General features: G+C 37.8%; 2 protein-coding genes across 5 annotated transcripts in view; one reads left to right on the top strand and one right to left on the bottom strand.

The window, feature by feature from the left end:
* Positions 1–5,187, bottom strand: part of wdr27 (WD repeat domain 27) — a 43,748-nt gene extending 38,561 nt beyond the window's left edge. Inside the window, exons 1-10 of one of the 4 annotated variants that reach the window (XM_057341888.1) lie at positions 4,202–5,187; positions 3,810–3,982; positions 3,557–3,701; positions 3,329–3,453; positions 2,840–2,953; positions 2,695–2,746; positions 2,527–2,597; positions 2,193–2,316; positions 1,979–2,081; positions 985–1,073 (exon numbers count right to left, since the gene is read on the bottom strand). In XM_057341888.1, coding sequence (XP_057197871.1) covers positions 985–1,073; positions 1,979–2,081; positions 2,193–2,316; positions 2,527–2,597; positions 2,695–2,746; positions 2,840–2,953; positions 3,329–3,453; positions 3,557–3,701; positions 3,810–3,965 — 979 coding nt within the window. In that variant the 5' untranslated portion in view covers positions 3,966–3,982; positions 4,202–5,187. Of the gene's footprint in view, positions 1–984; positions 1,074–1,978; positions 2,082–2,192; positions 2,317–2,526; positions 2,598–2,694; positions 2,747–2,839; positions 2,954–3,328; positions 3,454–3,556; positions 3,702–3,809 lie in introns of all 4 variants that reach the window. The other 3 variants (XM_057341891.1, XM_057341890.1, XM_057341889.1) reach the window with 3 other exon arrangements.
* A 37-nt stretch (positions 5,188–5,224) lies between these two features.
* On the top strand, positions 5,225–14,965 carry memo1 (mediator of cell motility 1). Its single transcript, XM_057341892.1, has 9 exons — positions 5,225–5,543; positions 8,129–8,210; positions 8,286–8,354; positions 8,451–8,563; positions 8,966–9,077; positions 11,281–11,423; positions 12,208–12,284; positions 12,749–12,853; positions 13,140–14,965. The coding sequence occupies exons 1-9, from the start codon at positions 5,483–5,485 to the stop codon at positions 13,269–13,271; spliced, it is 894 nt and encodes a 297-aa protein (XP_057197875.1). The 5' UTR covers positions 5,225–5,482; the 3' UTR covers positions 13,272–14,965.
* Positions 14,966–17,716: the final 2,751 nt, after the last annotated feature.

The following is a 17,716-nucleotide window of genomic DNA, read 5'->3' as shown; positions in this document are numbered from 1 at the left end:
TTAGTTTTAAAATACTTAAAGTATAAAAGTTTTTTTGAATTTTCTGACTTCTTCCCCAAACTTTGCATATTATTCCCCTTTACCTACAGATATGTACTGTAGACGTACATTATTGTTACAATTAGTTACACTGTAAATTCTGTTTAACTATGCAGTACATTGCGGGCCGTAATCTAAAGCGTTACCGTTCTTTCAAAACTGTGTAAATGTTTTTGTTATGTTCAACACAAAAGAAGACATTTTGAAGAATGTGGGAATTTTAAAAGGTTCTGGGGCACCATTGACTACCATAGTAGTTTTCATTTCATTTTTGGGTGAACTATCTCTTTATGCATCTACATTAGCTTGTGCTAAAGCTACAATTTCCTATAAATTTGGATCAACTATTGTGTATCTGTTTCTAGTTAGGTCCATTTCCCCACTGGAATACTAACTTTCCTAAAAAGCCTTTCCAACAAGCTACCGTGGGAGGTTGAAATTTGGATGTTCATCTTAGAGCAGTCTTCTAAAGTTTCATGATGATCCTGGGATATTTCTGCAGCTCACTGAGCCCCCCAAATGTGCCTCAAAGATTTTCCAGAGAGCTAAAAGATTTTAATTGATCATTTCAGAGCAGCTCACTGACACTGTCACTAGTTTTATTAGAATATGTTTTAAATCAGTTATCTTTGAATGAGTGCGTGGGATCTGTTGTATGCGTAACATGAAACATAAAACATCATTTACCAGTATAGTCCAGTATTGCATGAAATATTTACAAAAATGATGCAAATTTAAATTAGTTTACACTATTTTGAACTGTCCTATCCAAAATGTATCCAGAACTGAGGAGAAAAATACTGCAGGTCAAATTATTGGAAGATTGTTAAATTTGATCAGTCATGTTAAAATATGTGTTGCAATTTTCTCTGCAGTGGGTCTCCGGGGATTAAGGGAATACTTCTGCTTTTCTTTGAGAAAAAATATAAGGAAACACACAGAAACCTTTGAACGGAAGGGTAATGAGGAGCTCTGAAGTATCCAGGTCAAGCAGATACAGCCCATCAGAACTTCCAATCCACACACAACTTCCTCTATGGAAAAATAAATAAACAAGAGATGGATTACAAAAAGACATTATTCAAAAAGACACAAATGTAACCAACTATACAAATTATAATACAATAGCACATCAAGCCTACGCTAGGAATTCAGACACACAATACCACAACATTTCAATGGAGCATGAAAAGCTTATATTTTATTTGAGTTACAATTTGTATTTCAGCTTTTGTTTTCATGGTTTGCTCTTATGCAGAAGAGTACTAAAGAATTAAAAAAATTGCTCAAAGATTTGATTTACATCCGCACTGAAATCTTACTTACTGTGGTACAAATCATAGAGGCAGAGGTCTAAGGTCACCTCTCCAATATGGTTGTTGAATGATTTATGCGAAATGTTGAAGTTTGCAAAAGTGCAAAGGATGAAGCTAAAATAATAATATTAACAAAGTAGGAGGTTTAATTCAAATGAGTAGGAATTTAGTTTCACAAAACATATTTTGTGACTTCAACCTTGCTTCGTCCACTGAAGACGTTTAATGCATATAACACAAAATAATCTCTCATTTTCATGTGAAAGCTTTCAGGTTGTGTCCACACACGAGCTGCCAGAAGAATGTGCTCTATTCTTAATAAAGAAACAATGTCAGCGTCTGAAGGCGTGTCACCACCCAAAAGCCCTATAACTGACATGACATTAAAAACCCTCTTAGCAACCATCCTGCTACAGCTGTAACTACTGTTTTGACAGCCTGGATCTATCAATGGTGCATAATAAAATGAAATTGCCATGATTATAGAAAAGAAGCAACAAACCAATGAAGTCAGGTGTCCAGTTAACATCACTCTGGGATGTCATGACAACAGCGCAACTACACTAACTGTTATCAAACAGTACATACCGTACAAATCTAGCAGTATTAGCCAAAAACAATACCTCTGATGCATGCTAGCATGGCCATACTGTGGTCCATGAGCCCAGATTCTCAGAACAGGCTTTGCCGTCTCCACTGTTCCTCTCACATCATTATGGGTTATTCCTAGAAAAGCACACAGTTTTAGATTAACAGGATCACTTTCACCTTAAGCAGATGTATCGGTTTCCACAGTCGGGTAGGCATGTGAAAAAGAGCAGCCAGGCGTTTTCGAACCATCTTTTCCATTTGGAGGTGTGTTAATATTCCTGAGGTTTTTCAGCTTCTGTTCAAGCTTCGAAAGGTCCAGTTTTGTCACCAAGCGACATTTGTGGTCCGCAGGGAGAGTGTGGCACCAAAGCTTGAATCAGAGAACAACAAAGAGATACTATTATACAAACCTTTCTTTGGGGAAATTTGGAGGGTCGCTTATTTTTACTTGCAAAATAGGTACATTTGAGGTTTGTGTTAAGGTTCGTATAGCATTTATAATTGGCTTCGTATAACAATAGAAGCCACTGGCATGATCTGTTAATATACAGGTAGCTAAATAAACGTGTGCATGACTCACCTGTCCATCACCAGACCCTGTGATGAGCTGTCTGTTTTGCTCCACGAAGAACAGACTAAGCAGCGGAGATGCTGTGAACCAAAAAGTTCACAACATTTAAGACATATTCTCTATATTCAAGGGCTAAAATGAAAAGCAGCTTTTGTGGTGTCATTTTGGTACACAAACCTGATAGCACAGCAGACTGAAAGAGTACATCACCCTTCATCACATCCCAAACCTGGTTTTTAGGAAGTATACTGTTATGCAGTGCTGGTATTTGTAGTCCTTGTGTATTCTTAGGCTTAGTTCGTCCGGAAGATGATTTTTATACCTTAAATGTTCGGTCCTCTGAGACTGAGATGAGAAGATTGAAGTCCCATGGACAGAACTCGGAGGCAGTCACAGGACCAAGATGAGCCTTCAACACAGCGAGCACTTCCTCCCTCTACAGGAAACAAATACAGTGGTGTACAAAAAACAAAACAAAACATTTTACAACATTAACAAAATTGTTATGGAGAATAAAATGCATCTACAAAGAAATGTAGAATAAAGCTTATAAATTGATAGTTATAAGGGGTTTACTCATATTTTTTCAACACCCTTTTACTGCTGGGTTGCTGCTTTCATGCGAGTATTTTTAATCTTATCTCTGATCTTTATGAGCTATCAATCACAGTCTGGACAATGGAATGTTCTGTATGCAGGCTTTGCACGGTGTTTCATCTGGAGACGGATCAAAAACGGCATTTGTTTCGTTTTTGGGTCCCAGTGGCAACCTTTGCAACTCCCCGGAAATGGGGTTGATCTTATTTCATACCTCTGCATTCAAAACAAACACTCTGGAGCCTGAGCATACTGCCACTTTAGATGTCTGCGGACACAGGGACAGATGCACAACCCTGCCGAGCAACGTGCCGACCACTCTGCCTGAAGCAATTACACCTGCAACGCAAAAAATTACTCACAGAAGCCAGCACAACTATAGATCAAACCAAATCTTATTTCTCAAATCTACTCATATTTGGACACTGTGGATGCTTTTTACCCTCTTTGACTTGTCTGTAGCATCTATCAATGTCCCAGACAATCACATACTCTTCTGAAGCGCTGCACAGAATCCAACGACCTTTCACTGTTCCAAACACCATGGCAGAGACATCACCATGGTGACCGGTGAGTTCCAATGGATGCTACAGGAAACATTAAAACAACCATTTTTTATATTAATGTGCTATATATCATATGCTAAAGTAATCTCTATGGTAAAGTTATGAACAGATATGTGCATCACAAATGACCTCCAGGTTGTCGGTGGTGTAAACCCTTATGTTCTTGTCCTGCCATGGAACAGCACAATGAGAAGAGCAGCATGCCAGCTGCACATGGGACACTGGCTTGTTGCAAATTACAGAGAACCGCTCAATGAAATACTGAACTGAGCTCACATCAGCCATGGAGTCCCTTTTAATACCTGTAGGGATATTTACAGTAAACGACTTACAGGATACTTGTACATTTGAAGAGCCAGGTTTTTCAAAATAGCCTAACAGAAAGTTTAAGAGAAAACACAGAGCCTGTTTAGGACAGGATGACATCTAACAGACCCAGCAATAAAAGTAGGTTTGTTCCATGCTCACCTGAAAATAACAATAGGCTGCTATTTAACTATTTAATGTAATCGTAAAATTACCTCACAGGGGAATATAACTGAAGTTATAAATATATTTGAGGTTTTCAGTAGTTGGTTTGTCGTCCAGCAGTCATCGCGTCCTCGTTGCCTTGGAAACAGGACAGTTCCGGGATGGGAAGCTACAAGGGACATTTCTCAGCGAGTTTGTCTTTTTCAATTTGCCTGCGCCTGGGGGAAATGCCTGGCGACATGGCAGAATTGGAATGGGAAAGCTGGTTGGGCTCAATTGTGTTGGCACTTTTCCCATATTGCAAGTGTCAATAAAGTATACAATAATAACAAGTACATATAATTACAATATTAACTTCACCGCTAAATTGATTTTACTATACACCCACCTTACATCAAATGTTGTTTGTTGTTTCTGGTTTGTTTTTGCTTTCACCTCCCAAAAAAGACACCGATTTAAAAGTACAGTTTGAACGGTCAAATCCTACAAATGAATCTTCAATGCAACAACGCCCTCTTGTGACAAACAGTAAAGTCAACCTCAGTTTTGCAGTAGACTCAAATAAATAAATCGTGATTAACATAGTTTTAACAGTTAAATAGATTATTAAAAGGGGGTTAGGGTTCTAATACGTTTTCCCTGATGACTACGATATATCATAAAATAAATGTCAAGGATTTGCAGGTGCTTCTGTTTCGATCAACAAACCCCTTAATTTTCCTCAATGAATTCAAACGCATTCGTTTTCTTTTGTATTAACAACTTTTTTACATGTGTCCGTTAATTTGTGCGTTGATGCAAACATCACTGTTGTTTTAACGGTATAAACACATTTAACAAGCGGAATGCTCTGAGCTCCTGCCTACATGCATTTTTCGCCAATAACTCTCAGCCAAACACACCGAAGCAAGCAATCAGTAAAGCTTAATCTTCATCTGTATAACATAAGACACACCTCTTAAATGTACGGACCAATCATCCACTCACATGATCCAGTATATCAAGTCTCTCCGCCCAGTTTGTCTGACGAAACGGAAGCCGAGTTAGGCCAAACCAACCCATCCGGATAACAGAGACAAACTTGGCTGTGAGCGGATGAACTGGTCGGATCTTTGTTCTTTACAGTCTCACTATCTAGCCATTTATATTTTCGCGATTCTTCACTTACATGCTTCTAACCTATATCAAGATTAAAATACCAGTTTCCTGAGCTCGCGGCTTCAGCACAGGCTTGTACTTTTTCGTTCTAGCATATTTTCCAGTGTTTTAGTTCATTCTTCTCCCCACCGACGAGGTTTTATTGGACCAAGATAGGCGGCGCGGGCACCAAGATGTCGAACCGGATGGTGTGCAGAGAAGCGAGCCACGCCGGCAGCTGGTACACGGCCTCAGGTAGTGCCAGCGACCCGAAAGCCGCCCGGGCCCGAGGTCCGGTTTAGCTCACGCCAGTGTGTATGTGTTTGTGTCTTAAAACCTAGTGAGCTGCCTGCATAGACAGCGTTTCTGGGCACCATAAACGCACCCCACGCCGTCAGATGCGTCAGTGACTTGACATGAATGCTCCCTAGTTAGGCAGCTCACTTGGTTTTGAGACGCAGCCTGTGAGATCAGCTGGAGGTTTTTAAATAGCTGTGCTTAAAGGTTTAAAGATCGCAGGACGTATTTCTTTTTATTATTTATTCAACATTATACATTCTAGTATGTTTTAGAAAAACAGTCATACTTGGCAAACCACAACGCACCATCTTTTTTTCATAAAAATCACATTTTTTGTTTAAAGATCATCTTTGTTTGCACGCCAATGATTGTGAATCAAAGCATTAACGTAGTATTCGCATTCGTGTAATCATAAGATGCGTTCTACTTTGTCTTGATTTAAGTAATTTTTTATAGACCAGTTTATTGTATTTTGTTTGGATTATAAAGATTGTGAATGATAATTTCTGGTTAATTTAAATTACTAGTAAACCGAACCACATCTCAATCCGAGGGTCAGTAAAGTGCATGTATTTAAGTGAGGTTATATTTTTGCCATTTTCTTTCATATTTGTGTTTTATTTTTGTTCTCTTTTGTGTATATCGGCATTTAAGAACAAAACCAGGCCAATAGTTAGCCGGTTAGCTCACAGTCGATGTTTGTATCTCATTATATACACACCGATTACTCAAAGTAAGGCCAGAGATTTATATACCATGCACACTAACTTTTCCCTGCCCTGCTGTACTAGATCGGTAAATCCAGGTATATAAACTCGCATTTTAGATGACTGGATGTAACGTTACCCTGCTAACGGCTAATGCTATTTGATAAAGTTCATATGACTCTGCTGTTCTTGACAGTTGTGTTTTCATGAAGAATAAAACCGTGATTTTGATTTATAACGAAGTCAATCCATCTTTATTATTTTTCATCTGTCAGCATTTAAATGACCCGTTCTCTTCCAGTATATTCACTGTGCCCAGTCAGCACATAAGAGTCTGTAGAGGGCCGGTGATATTTTTTCCTTCATGCAGTAACGACAAAGGATGCATGACAATAGGGCTCCAGTGCAGCATACACACACTGAATTCCCCTGTCAAACACACATACAAAACAATCCTCTGGATCCAGCAAGCTGTCACCATCATTAGAAGACATTTGCATGTTTATTCTAGGACTAATGCATAATGTCTTTTCTCAGATCAACAGAGGTGTAAGCCTTGGATTGATTTTTTTTCCTATCAACATATGGATTGCTTTAAAGGGACAGTTCACCCAGAAATTAAAATTCTTTCATCCTTTACTCACCCTCATTCCAAACCTGTTTGACTGCCATTCTTCTGCAGAACACAAAACGTTGAATGCTCAAAAAATCTTGATCTCAAAAAATCTTTTCAAAGAAGAAAGTCAAACAGGTTTTAAACAACATGGGGGTGAATAAACAATGACATCATTGTTCTTTTTGGGCCAACTAGCCCTTTAATTGTATTAGCTTTTATCACACATATATGAACATTTCAACCCATATCGGTCAAATGGTAAAAATAAGTGTTAAATTCAGCATTTTATTTGTTTATAAATTTGCTTACTTTGAAATGACTGCAGTCACACATTTATTCATGTTCAGATCTGGCTGCTGTTTGTATTATCATTAGTATGTAGTAAGATTTATTACATTTATAGATTTAAGTAATGGCTGTTAAAGCCTGAACAAATTGGTTCTATCTTTGGCTTGTTTTTCACAGAATCGGTTGAAAAGTTGAAATGTCGATTTGTCCTAAAAAGTGTTATCACTTCCTGTCAGACTCTGATAAGAAAGTCATTAGAACTTGGACAATGATTCTGTCTGAGGCTGAAATGTTGCTGGAGTCAACACAATGTTCAGGTTAGCCATTTCTTATATTGAGTCATTATTTGTTGGTTTAGAAGTCCACTGGCGACACAACAGCAATCACTCTAGGATCAGGGAAGCCTTTAGACATAAAGAGGAAATACAGGGTCCAGAAGACAGAAATTAATGATCTTATTATGGATTAATCTTATGAAACCCGTCAAGAACATTAATATATACATGTATATGAAGAGTTTGGTTCCAAAATTAGATGACTATGTTTTTTAAATATTTTAAAAATCATGTATTTTTATTGTGCAGTCCAATTAATATCAATCAAACTGCAGTTGGTTTGTTTTGATTTGAGCCATAATAAAGAAATACAGCTAACTAACACATTAAAACACAATAAAAACGTGTTAACATATATGTTATTATAGTAGATATTAGTGAATATATAAATTATATATACGTATATATATATATATATATATATATGTATGAGATTAGATGCCAATTTTTGGTAGAGTACCGTATTACAGTAATGAAAAAGATACTGCAAAAGCTAAATTTGGAACCATTCCAACTATCTTCCCGGTGCTGTTTCAAAGTTGTGAAATAACGTCGGCACTTAATAATGCCATATTTATCGGTCTTTGCTTTTAGGATCCCAGCTTAACGCACAACTTGAGGGCTGGTTATCTCAAGCACAATCTACAGCGGGTCCAGCCAGAGCCATAATAGCACCGTATGTGAAATAAAACAAGGTCAAAATAATGTTTTTTCTTGTGTTACCGTTCTAAACCCAGTTCTATCTCCGCAGGCACGCCGGCTACACTTACTGCGGTGCGTGTGCTGCTCACGCCTACAAGCAGGTGGACCCCTCTGTCACGTAAGTGTCCATCCTTTCCTCTTGGTTAAATTCTCCTGAAGTAGTCTTAATGAGTTGGCAGTGGGGAGAGAGGTAATCACAGCTCTCATCCTGCAGTCGCAGAGTGTTCATTCTCGGTCCCTCTCACCATGTGCCGCTATCTCGCTGTGCCCTCTCCTCGGCCGAGGTCTACAGAACACCACTGTATGACCTGAGGATCGACCAGAAGGGTAAAGAATCTCATTTCCCTGCTCGCTGTTGAGAAAAACTCAGAATAAAACGCAGATTGAATGGCAGTGCATATGGTGTTCATCTAGATTGTTTTTCTGGCTCATTCGTTCTCAACCCGACGAGATTTCTGTGCCCATTTGCAACCTCGGAAATGACTATTTGTTATGACAATATTGTATTCCCAAGATGCCAATAGTGTTCTAATAGCTGTCATTAGCCATAAACGTGACAAATGTGGATAATAGAAGTATGAGAACTATGTTGTTTTTATGCTTTTTATAGGAATGTGGCATTGTATCATTATCATGGATCGACTGTTCTGTTTATAATTCCCTCATGTAAACCAATGATGTGATGGCACAAGACGGATCTCTCTCTCTCTCTCTCTCTCTCTCTCTCAGTTTATGCTGACCTGTGGAAAACAGGCATGTTTGAGAGGATGAGTCTGCAGACAGATGAAGATGAACACAGTATTGAGATGCACCTGCCTTATACAGCTAAAGCCATGGAGAGGTAACATTAGCACCAGAGTCTTTAATCCATACTGACTACATAGGCAGCATCCTAACAGAACTCCATAAATGACCCTCTTGGAATGGCATATGTAGAAAATCTTTTAATGCATATCATCATGGTTCAAAGCTAACAGCTTTCTCTAAGCATACAAATACATGAAATAGGGCTGTATATGTCAATATTTTCTATATATGTGTTTATAAATACAAAATTAATATGCACAGTACACAGACATATATTATGTAAACACAAACTTTTATTCTGGGTGTGATTAATCATGATTAATAGTTTGACAGCCCTAACATGAAAACGTTAAAAAATGTATTGTGTAGTATGAAATGTGTATATGTATAGTTATAGTTGACATTTGTCTGGCTTTATCTTGGTTTGTTTTGTTTTATGATTTTGTCACAAACATTAAATTGATAGTTCACCCAAAAATAAAAATTCTGTCATCATTTACTCACCCCGTTGTCATTTCAAACCTGTCTGACTTTCTATCTTCCGCAGAAAACATATTTTGAAGAATGTTGTTAACTGGCCCCCATTCACTTGCTTGCTGTAGTAGGTTCCATACAATATAAGTGAATGGGGGCCAGCGCTGTTCGGTTACCAACTTTCTTCAAAATATCTTCTATTGTGTTCTGCGGAAGGAAGAAAGTCATAAAGGCTTGATATGACAAGAGGGTGAGTAAATGATGACAGAATTTTCATTTTTGGAGAAGCCGTGAGCGCACCTTTTTAGGCATCTCACTAGCTTTTGGAACAGTCAATTGAACAACACTACACTAAAGCCAAAATTTTAGTAGATGCTTTTATCCTAAGTGACTAACAAACCTGGAATAGCAACTATGTAAGCAGTACATTTTTAGCAATTTGGCACCTCGTGGCTTCCTCCTGATTTGTATACACGACTCCCTGCTGAGGTGTCTCTCTTTATAACATATGCACTTCTGTCTGTGGGAAAGAATTTGCGTAGAGAATAAATGTAAAGAGAGGGAATCATCGATCAAAGTTTTGCCTCATCTCTATGCAGGAGCTAAGAGCAGCGTTATTGACCCACAGTCCACCTCTGATGCTCATACGTCTCTGCCAAATCCACTAATTATGTTGTCAGGATGTGTTTACCTAGTGCAGTGCCTTTAATTTAGTGTGCTGTGATGGATGAGCTGTTATTAATGCAAGACCGCCTCTTTTGTTCCATGCCCACATACTGTAACCTTAAAGGGGTCCTATTGTGCTTTTCACATTTATTTAATGTTATGTTACTGTTTGACAGTGTTGGGTAAGTTACTCTGAAGAAGTAATGAATTACTAGTTACTAATTACATATTCAATAGTGTAATTAGATTACTGTACAAATTACTCTCCAAAAAGTATTTAATTACTTATTACTAATTACTTTATATCCTTCATCAACCGTGATTAGAATTGATAGACATGAAACAGCTCTTTTAATTCATTAAAATAATTAATAAATAACTTCATAAATTATTCTTATTAACTGACCAAAGTATACAAATGTGAGAAGGATACATTAAACATACATTTTAAAGTTAGACTATCATTTTTATGTCATTTCCACTATTGAATATATTACACAGTATTTAGTTCAATTACATCAGAAGTAACTGTAATTAAATTACATAAAAATAAGAGTAATCCCTTACTTTACTTTTTCTAAGGAAAGTAATTAAATTACAGTAACTAATTACTTAGTAACTAGTTACACCCAACACTGCTGTTTGAGCTTAATAGGACCCCTTTAACAATCTGTAGAAATGTTTCAAAGGGTCTTCAGCATTTATCATTTGGATTCCTTCTACTTATCTCTGGGTAAATGTTGACGTAGCTTAACTGGTAAAGCATGGTGTTAGCAACGTCAAAGTCATTTTGATTTGATTTCCTGGAAATACAGAAACTGATTAAAAGCACAGGACCTTGAATGCACTGTATGTTGCTTTGGATAAAATCATTTGCCAGATGTATAAATGTAACTCAAACCCTCAATAGAGCTATAGATTAGATGTGTTTTGATGTGAAAGTAATGTGGATTCAGCATGTTTCTGATGATTTTGGCATGGCATTCCAACACACACCGAAAGGTCAGCAGCAGTCACAAAAGAATATTTATAAATATGAAAATGTCAAACTCCCATCTGGAACATGGCAAGTGATGGGTTTCTTTTTTCGATTACAGCCATAAAGATGAGTTCAGCATCGTGCCTGTGCTGGTGGGAGCTCTGAGCGAGTCTAAAGAACAGGAATATGGGAAACTTCTTAGCAAATACCTGGCCGACCCTTCCAATCTCTTTATCATCTCCTCTGACTTCTGCCACTGGGGTTTGTGTCTGCTCACGCTCTTTGGGAAAGTTGAGAATATTGTAATCGGTTGATGTTCGCAGTAACATATCAAAGATCTCCGTTCAGTTAGGGTGAGAGCAAATTTGGAAGATACATTTAAAATGCTAAAAACAACACCCTAATGGAATGCCTTAAAGGGATAGTTCAGCCAAAAATGTAAATTCTGTCATGAATTACTCGCTCTCTAGTTGTTCCAAACCTGCATACATTTTTGTTTGGTTGAACACAGAGAAAAGATATTTGGACGAATGCTTGTAACCAAACAGTTCTTGGACCCCATTGACTTCAATAGTAGGACAAATTACAATGGTAGTTAAAAGTGCCCCAGAACTGTTTGCTTTCCTACATTCTACAAAATATCTTCTTTTGTGATCAACAGAACAAAAAACTTACTTCACACATTTCACCACAGAAGAAAGTGCATTTTAGGAGTGTGTGATTATTTCTTCATGTCGCCCGACTCAGTTTATGCAATGTAGCGTTTTGTCAGATTTCACAGCACTAATCATTGGAAAAAGTAGCTTATGACTGGAAAAAACCCAGCTGAGCTACTGTCACACTACTGGAAAATCTAGCTCATTTGTCACCTACTTAGTTGAAATGTGAAATGCACTTCTTGTTAGCATTAAATCCAGCAACATTTGCAAGCACTGTGCGATGGAGTTTACAGAACATCTTTTTAAAGCCCTGCTCTGGTTTCATTTATTCATGTTTTTATTTTTGTGGGTATTTTATTCTTGTGAAAATCTGTTGCGTCCCGCAGGTCAACGATTCCGTTACACCTACTACGACGAAAGTCAAGGAGAGATCTACAGATCCATCGAGCACCTTGACAAAACGGTAAACCTGTTTCTGTGACCCACTCGCTCTTAACTAACTTAATGCCTGACATATGAGGTTCACGTGCAATTGGCCCATTAACTTTTCGGATGCGGTGCCATTTGCTGTTGCTAATCTGTTGAGCGTTTCAAAGAAAAAAAGGTGAGGAATTTTTCTCCAAGCTATAGAGTCATTGTTATGGTTACTTTGACGTGGCACCCTGTGATTCAAAGACAGGCTTTAATACTTTCCACACAAGACGCTCTAGCCAATAGCAGATGTTCATAGCAACCCAACGTCGCTAAAGGCTTAACAAGTTGGTGAAGTGCTTTTGCTTCTGTAAGGTAATTTATAATTCTGGAAAACAATCACAGATTAAACCAGATGTTTACAAAATCAGTTACATCATTTTGTGAAAATTGTAAATGAGATCATAAAACCGTTGGTGTGCATGAAATACATGCATGTTTATTTCTGTTTTTTAGGGAATGGGAATTATAGAACAGCTGGACCCCATCTCCTTTAGCAATTATTTGAAGAAATATCATAATACTATTTGTGGTCGCCATCCCATCGGTGTTCTTCTAAATGTAAGTACATAATGAATGAGTTATAGAAATGGTTTTGTGTATTTCCCCAGAGTCATTTTAATACGTTGGTGTTGCATTATTAAAGCCGAAGCTCAAAACGCTTTTAAGCACGTTTAGTGAATAGTTTAGCACTTCACAAGCACCAACGCCTGTTCTTTTTGTCAAACTTATTTTAGTCCAACTTTGCAGTCATTTTCAGTCTGCTATTCTTTTATAATGATCTAAACGCATCTCTTCAACATTGCCCTCTGTGACTCTTCCCGTGATTCTCTTCTCTCCAAAACAGGCCGTGGCGGAACTGAAAAAGAGCGGCATAGATATGAACTTCTCTTTCTTAAACTATGCACAGTCGAGCCAGTGCCGAAACTGGTCGGACAGCTCGGTGAGCTACGCTGCTGGAGCTCTTGTCGTTCATTGAGGTGAATTCTCCCAGGAGCGGCGGAGCCTCCCAGAAGACCCCAGAATCCCGGCCCACTTCTCTATACTCACCTATATGCCTTTACCCTCCCACCTGTCCAGTTTCCAATCATATCCTGTCCCATGTGCTGTTATTCCCTGCCTCTTCTATAGAGGGGCATAAGAAGCTTGCTACAGCTGGGATCCTCATTCGTACCTGGGTCCAGGTGTTAGATTCTATCCTCCTTTTTCTACCAGCCCCTGTTTTCCACGTGAGGCATTTTGGATGAGGCTATAGAAGTGTAGTCGCAGTTTTGGGTGTTGCAAGGTCAGATGTGTGGTGGTTTTTGTGTTGTCGGGGGGGCTTAAGGAGGCATCGGTGTGCCCTTGATGTAAAAGCAAGACGTTATTATTCACTTTGAATAAATAAATAAATAAAAAGTATTTGTTTTGCAAGTCTGCTTATATAATCTATAAAAGAAATGCTGAAAAGGCCGAAAAATCTTGCCGAAAAATAAGTAATAAGAAAAAAGACTGCAACATGCCATGTCCATATACACCCTGAGAAGTGTAGTAGTAGCTACTGGATTTTTTTCTTTCGAAGCTTACTGTTACAGTTTTTAACAAAGGGCTACACAATACCCACTAACCCCCTCCACTGTACTGGATATACCAAAAATGTTTTTCTTTTTGTTTAGCTAAGCGTTTATTGTAGTCAAATTTAAGTCTTTACTCCTATGTTGTTGTATTTATTTAACCATTATTATCCCGTTACTTTTTTATGCTTGTATTTGACATGTATTCGAAAACTGTGTGGTAGCATATTGAAGTGTGTGAAATCTCCTGCAACAGCAGTACATGTTTGATTTGATGCTAGTTCACGTGGACTCAATGCCCTCATTCAGACTGCCTCAAAGGGGAATGCTATTCCATAAAATCACAAGAAGGAAATTGTTTATTCTCACTTTACCTCCTCATAGAGCGGCTGTGTTTAATAGCCGAGCACTAGTTAGTGACGCACACCCGTATCGAGGAACCACCAGAGGTGCAGTTTTGAATCTCTCTCTCTCCCACGTCTAGCTTTCCTCCCATCCAACCCAGACCTCCCAAAGAGCACAATGCAGCCATATCTCCTCCGTTACCCCAGATAGGAAACCATCCGTACACGACAAGAAGCAAAGCTCCTGTTTATCTCCAACAAGGTTTGACACATCTCAAACCAGATCCTCAAAACAGACAACGCATGTCACACCATGCAGATGTGCCTTGGGTCAGTGTTAAACGTTTTTGTTTTTCGGTCCTGTGCTTTCCACCTCTTGTCCACCCTCCATCTTCATACAAGAGCTCGATTTAGTCCGTTTTTTGCTCCAATGGATCGGTTTTCACTGTACATGTACAAAGTAGGGGAAGAGATTCATTAGCTTCACCAGAGAGTCCGGCACAACACCAGTTCTGGAGAATCGCTCTCATCCTGTACTGTTAGAGTTGTTTCAAAGTTTTACGTTAGCGCCGTTCATTATTATTCTACTTGAATTGTTATTATTGCATAGAAAATAACAGTTCACATGTTGTCAAACCTATGTCAGAATTAATTGAAGCGCTCCTTAGAGGAGTCATTTTTGAATCTCAGGTTACATTGAAGCATTACAGAATTCTCGCCAGATATGACAAAAGGGTCATGGCCGATGTTGCAAAGGAACAATAAAGTGTAACAATAAAAATGATGATCTTGTGTTCTCTTTTCATTTTATAGTGCTTATGTGACTTATGTGATACTATGGTTTTTGACATGTTTTATGAGCAGTTTTTGATATCTATATATATACAGGTGCTGGTCATATAATTAGAATATCATCAAAAAGTTGATTTATTTCACTAATTTCATTCAAAAAGTGAAACTTGTATATTATATTCATTCATTACACACAGACTGATATATTTCAAATGTTTATTTCTTTTAATTTGATAATTATAACTGACAACTAATGAAAATCCCAAATTCAGTATCTCAGAAAATTAGAATATTACTTAAGACCAATACAAAGAAAGGATTTTTAGAAATCATGGCCAACTGAAAAGTATGAACATGAAAAGTATGAGCATGTACAGCACTCAATACTTAGTTGGGGCTCCTTTTGCCTGAATTACTGCAGCATGCGGCGTGGCATGGAGTCGATCAGTCTGTGGCACTGCTCAGGTGTTATGAGAGGCCAGGTTGCTCTGATAGTGGCCTTCAGCTCTTCTGCATTGTTGGATCTGGCATATCGCATCTTCCTCTTCACAATAACCCATAGATTTTCTATGGGGTTAAGGTCAGGCGAGTTTGCTGGCCAATTAAGAACAGGGATACCATGGTCCTTAAACCAGGTACTGGTAGCTTTGGCACTGTGTGCAGGTGCCAAGTCCTGTTGGAAAATGAAATCTGCATCTCCATAAAGTTGGTCAGCAGCAGGAAGCATACTTTTCAGTTGGCCAAGATTTCTAAAAATCCTTTCTTCGTATTGGTCTTAAGTAATATTCTAATTTTCTGAGATACTGAATTTGGGATTTTCATTAGTTGTCAGTTATAATGATCAAATTAAAATAAATAAACATTTGAAATATATCAGTCTGTGTGTAATGAATGAATATAATATACAAGTTTCACTTTTTGAATGGAATTAGTGAAATAAATCAACTTTTTGATGATATTCTAATTATATGACCAGCACCTGTATATATATATATATATATATATACTGTATATATAGTGCATGTGTGTGTGTGCGCGCGTGTGCGAGAACACACACACACAAAAAAAATCTGATAAACCTTAAAAGTAATATGGAAATTGTCATGCATTGCAACACATTTCTTCTCACTTTTCGTGTTTCTTCCATTTTCTCTGCTGCTAAAGAAACTCTTAAGTCTCTTAAAAGTCCTCCTCGCTACTCCTAAAATTTGGGACCTTAAGAGCTCCTTTAAGGGTTAAGATACTTTATGAATTACTTTCTTCTTTACTAGGATCTTTTCTGTAATTCTAAGGGGAAACGCCCACATTTCTAAGAATTTTCTTAGAATTTTGTCACTAGGAGCAACTCTTTGCGCTACGATTTTTCATGAATACAGGCCCAGTTAACTGGTGACCACGTTCTATAGTCTTTACCTGTTACCAACTGACTACCATTATTTCCAAAACATTTGAACTATCACGCTTTACAAGAATTAAATAGGCACATAATGGCAAGTCATTTTGTCAAATTGCTTTCACACCTTAATATTGAAAACAGAACGGTTATGCACCGCCAGATTTAGTCTTCACATTAAAGTGCATGCATTTTAAATCGGAGGAGCGCATACATGGTAGCGCATCTGTAGAACAGACCAGTTTACCTTTCATTATGCTTGCTAAATTCTTGTGGCAGAAGAGCTTTTGTCTTTGTTTATTCTCTGTTTATTTATTTTTAAAGATGTTTACTGCTTTAATCATCAAATACTGGAAAGCAAACAAATTCGAGTTTCCCATAGTTTAGCTTATCATTCAAGGAAGTTCTAAAAGTGGCTTTACATGCCATACAGGAAAGACTAAATAATAAAATGTGCAAATAGATATTGTGCTCAAATTAACATTAAAGGTTAAAAGTCTTTAATTACATGAAACGAGATGGCTGGCTCTGAAATAAAACTGGTTTCACAGGAATTGGTTTGCAATCCAAGGTTGGGGTTAAACCCGAAACAGAGGGGTAAAAACGCCTGCATTGCGGTTGTTTTCCATAAGTTCGGGGGAGGATTTGTTATGAAAGATGTGCAACCTGGACTCACGCTGACTGTTCACAAAAGATATTAATTTGTGACGTATGTCTGCACAAATGTTGTAGCTCAAAGATACAGACTGTTTGTATTGGCAGATTTAAACAGGAGCTGAGATGCATCACGATTGTGAATTTTTAGTATAACTTATTCAGTGTAATCAAAATGCATTTGCATATGGAGACAAATACTTAAAACCTGTGTGTGAGTATATGTGTACACATATATATGCTTTTGTCCCAGGGTACAGGGCAGTGCTAGTTAAATAAACAAATCAAAACAACCAAAATTCAAGCATAATTGCTCTCTAATAATTCCTAAAAAAAAATATATATATACATATATACTGTATATATATATACACATTTAGATCAGTAGGCCTATACATTAAAAATATTTCCCACTGAGGATGCTGTACTATTTTAATTGCACTTTGTTGTGCAGTCCTTTGTTGCACTGGTTTGGCCTCAGTATTTGAATTCAGTATTATTTCAGTATCTCCCAAGGTTTTTCTTGGAATCCTTTACTAATTTGGATTTGGGTTCATTCTGTATTACATCTTTCACACGTTTCTAGGGCTTTTTTCTGCGGCGAACAGGAGATGGTGATTCCCACCGATTGGTCCAGCTGAACAAATAGCACTTCATCAATCTGTTCTCAGTTTAGAAATGTTGACAT

The sequence above is a fragment of the Triplophysa rosa genome, linkage group LG9 (genome assembly GCF_024868665.1).
Source record: "Triplophysa rosa linkage group LG9, Trosa_1v2, whole genome shotgun sequence".
NCBI lineage: Eukaryota > Metazoa > Chordata > Actinopteri > Cypriniformes > Nemacheilidae > Triplophysa > Triplophysa rosa.
The sequence above is the reverse complement of the archived record's forward strand: the minus strand, read 5'-3'. Positions and strand labels throughout refer to the sequence as shown.

Excerpts from the sequence above, each read along its gene's own strand:
- memo1 (XM_057341892.1), top strand. The coding sequence starts at position 5,483 with ATGTCGAACCGGATGGTGTGCAGAGAAGCGAGCCACGCCGGCAGCTGG. Across the intron at positions 8,564-8,965 it reads CCTGAGGATCGACCAGAAGG|TTTATGCTGACCTGTGGAAA; the intron begins GTAAAGAATCTC and ends TCTCTCTCTCAG. Across the intron at positions 11,424-12,207 it reads CTCTGACTTCTGCCACTGGG|GTCAACGATTCCGTTACACC; the intron begins GTTTGTGTCTGC and ends TGCGTCCCGCAG.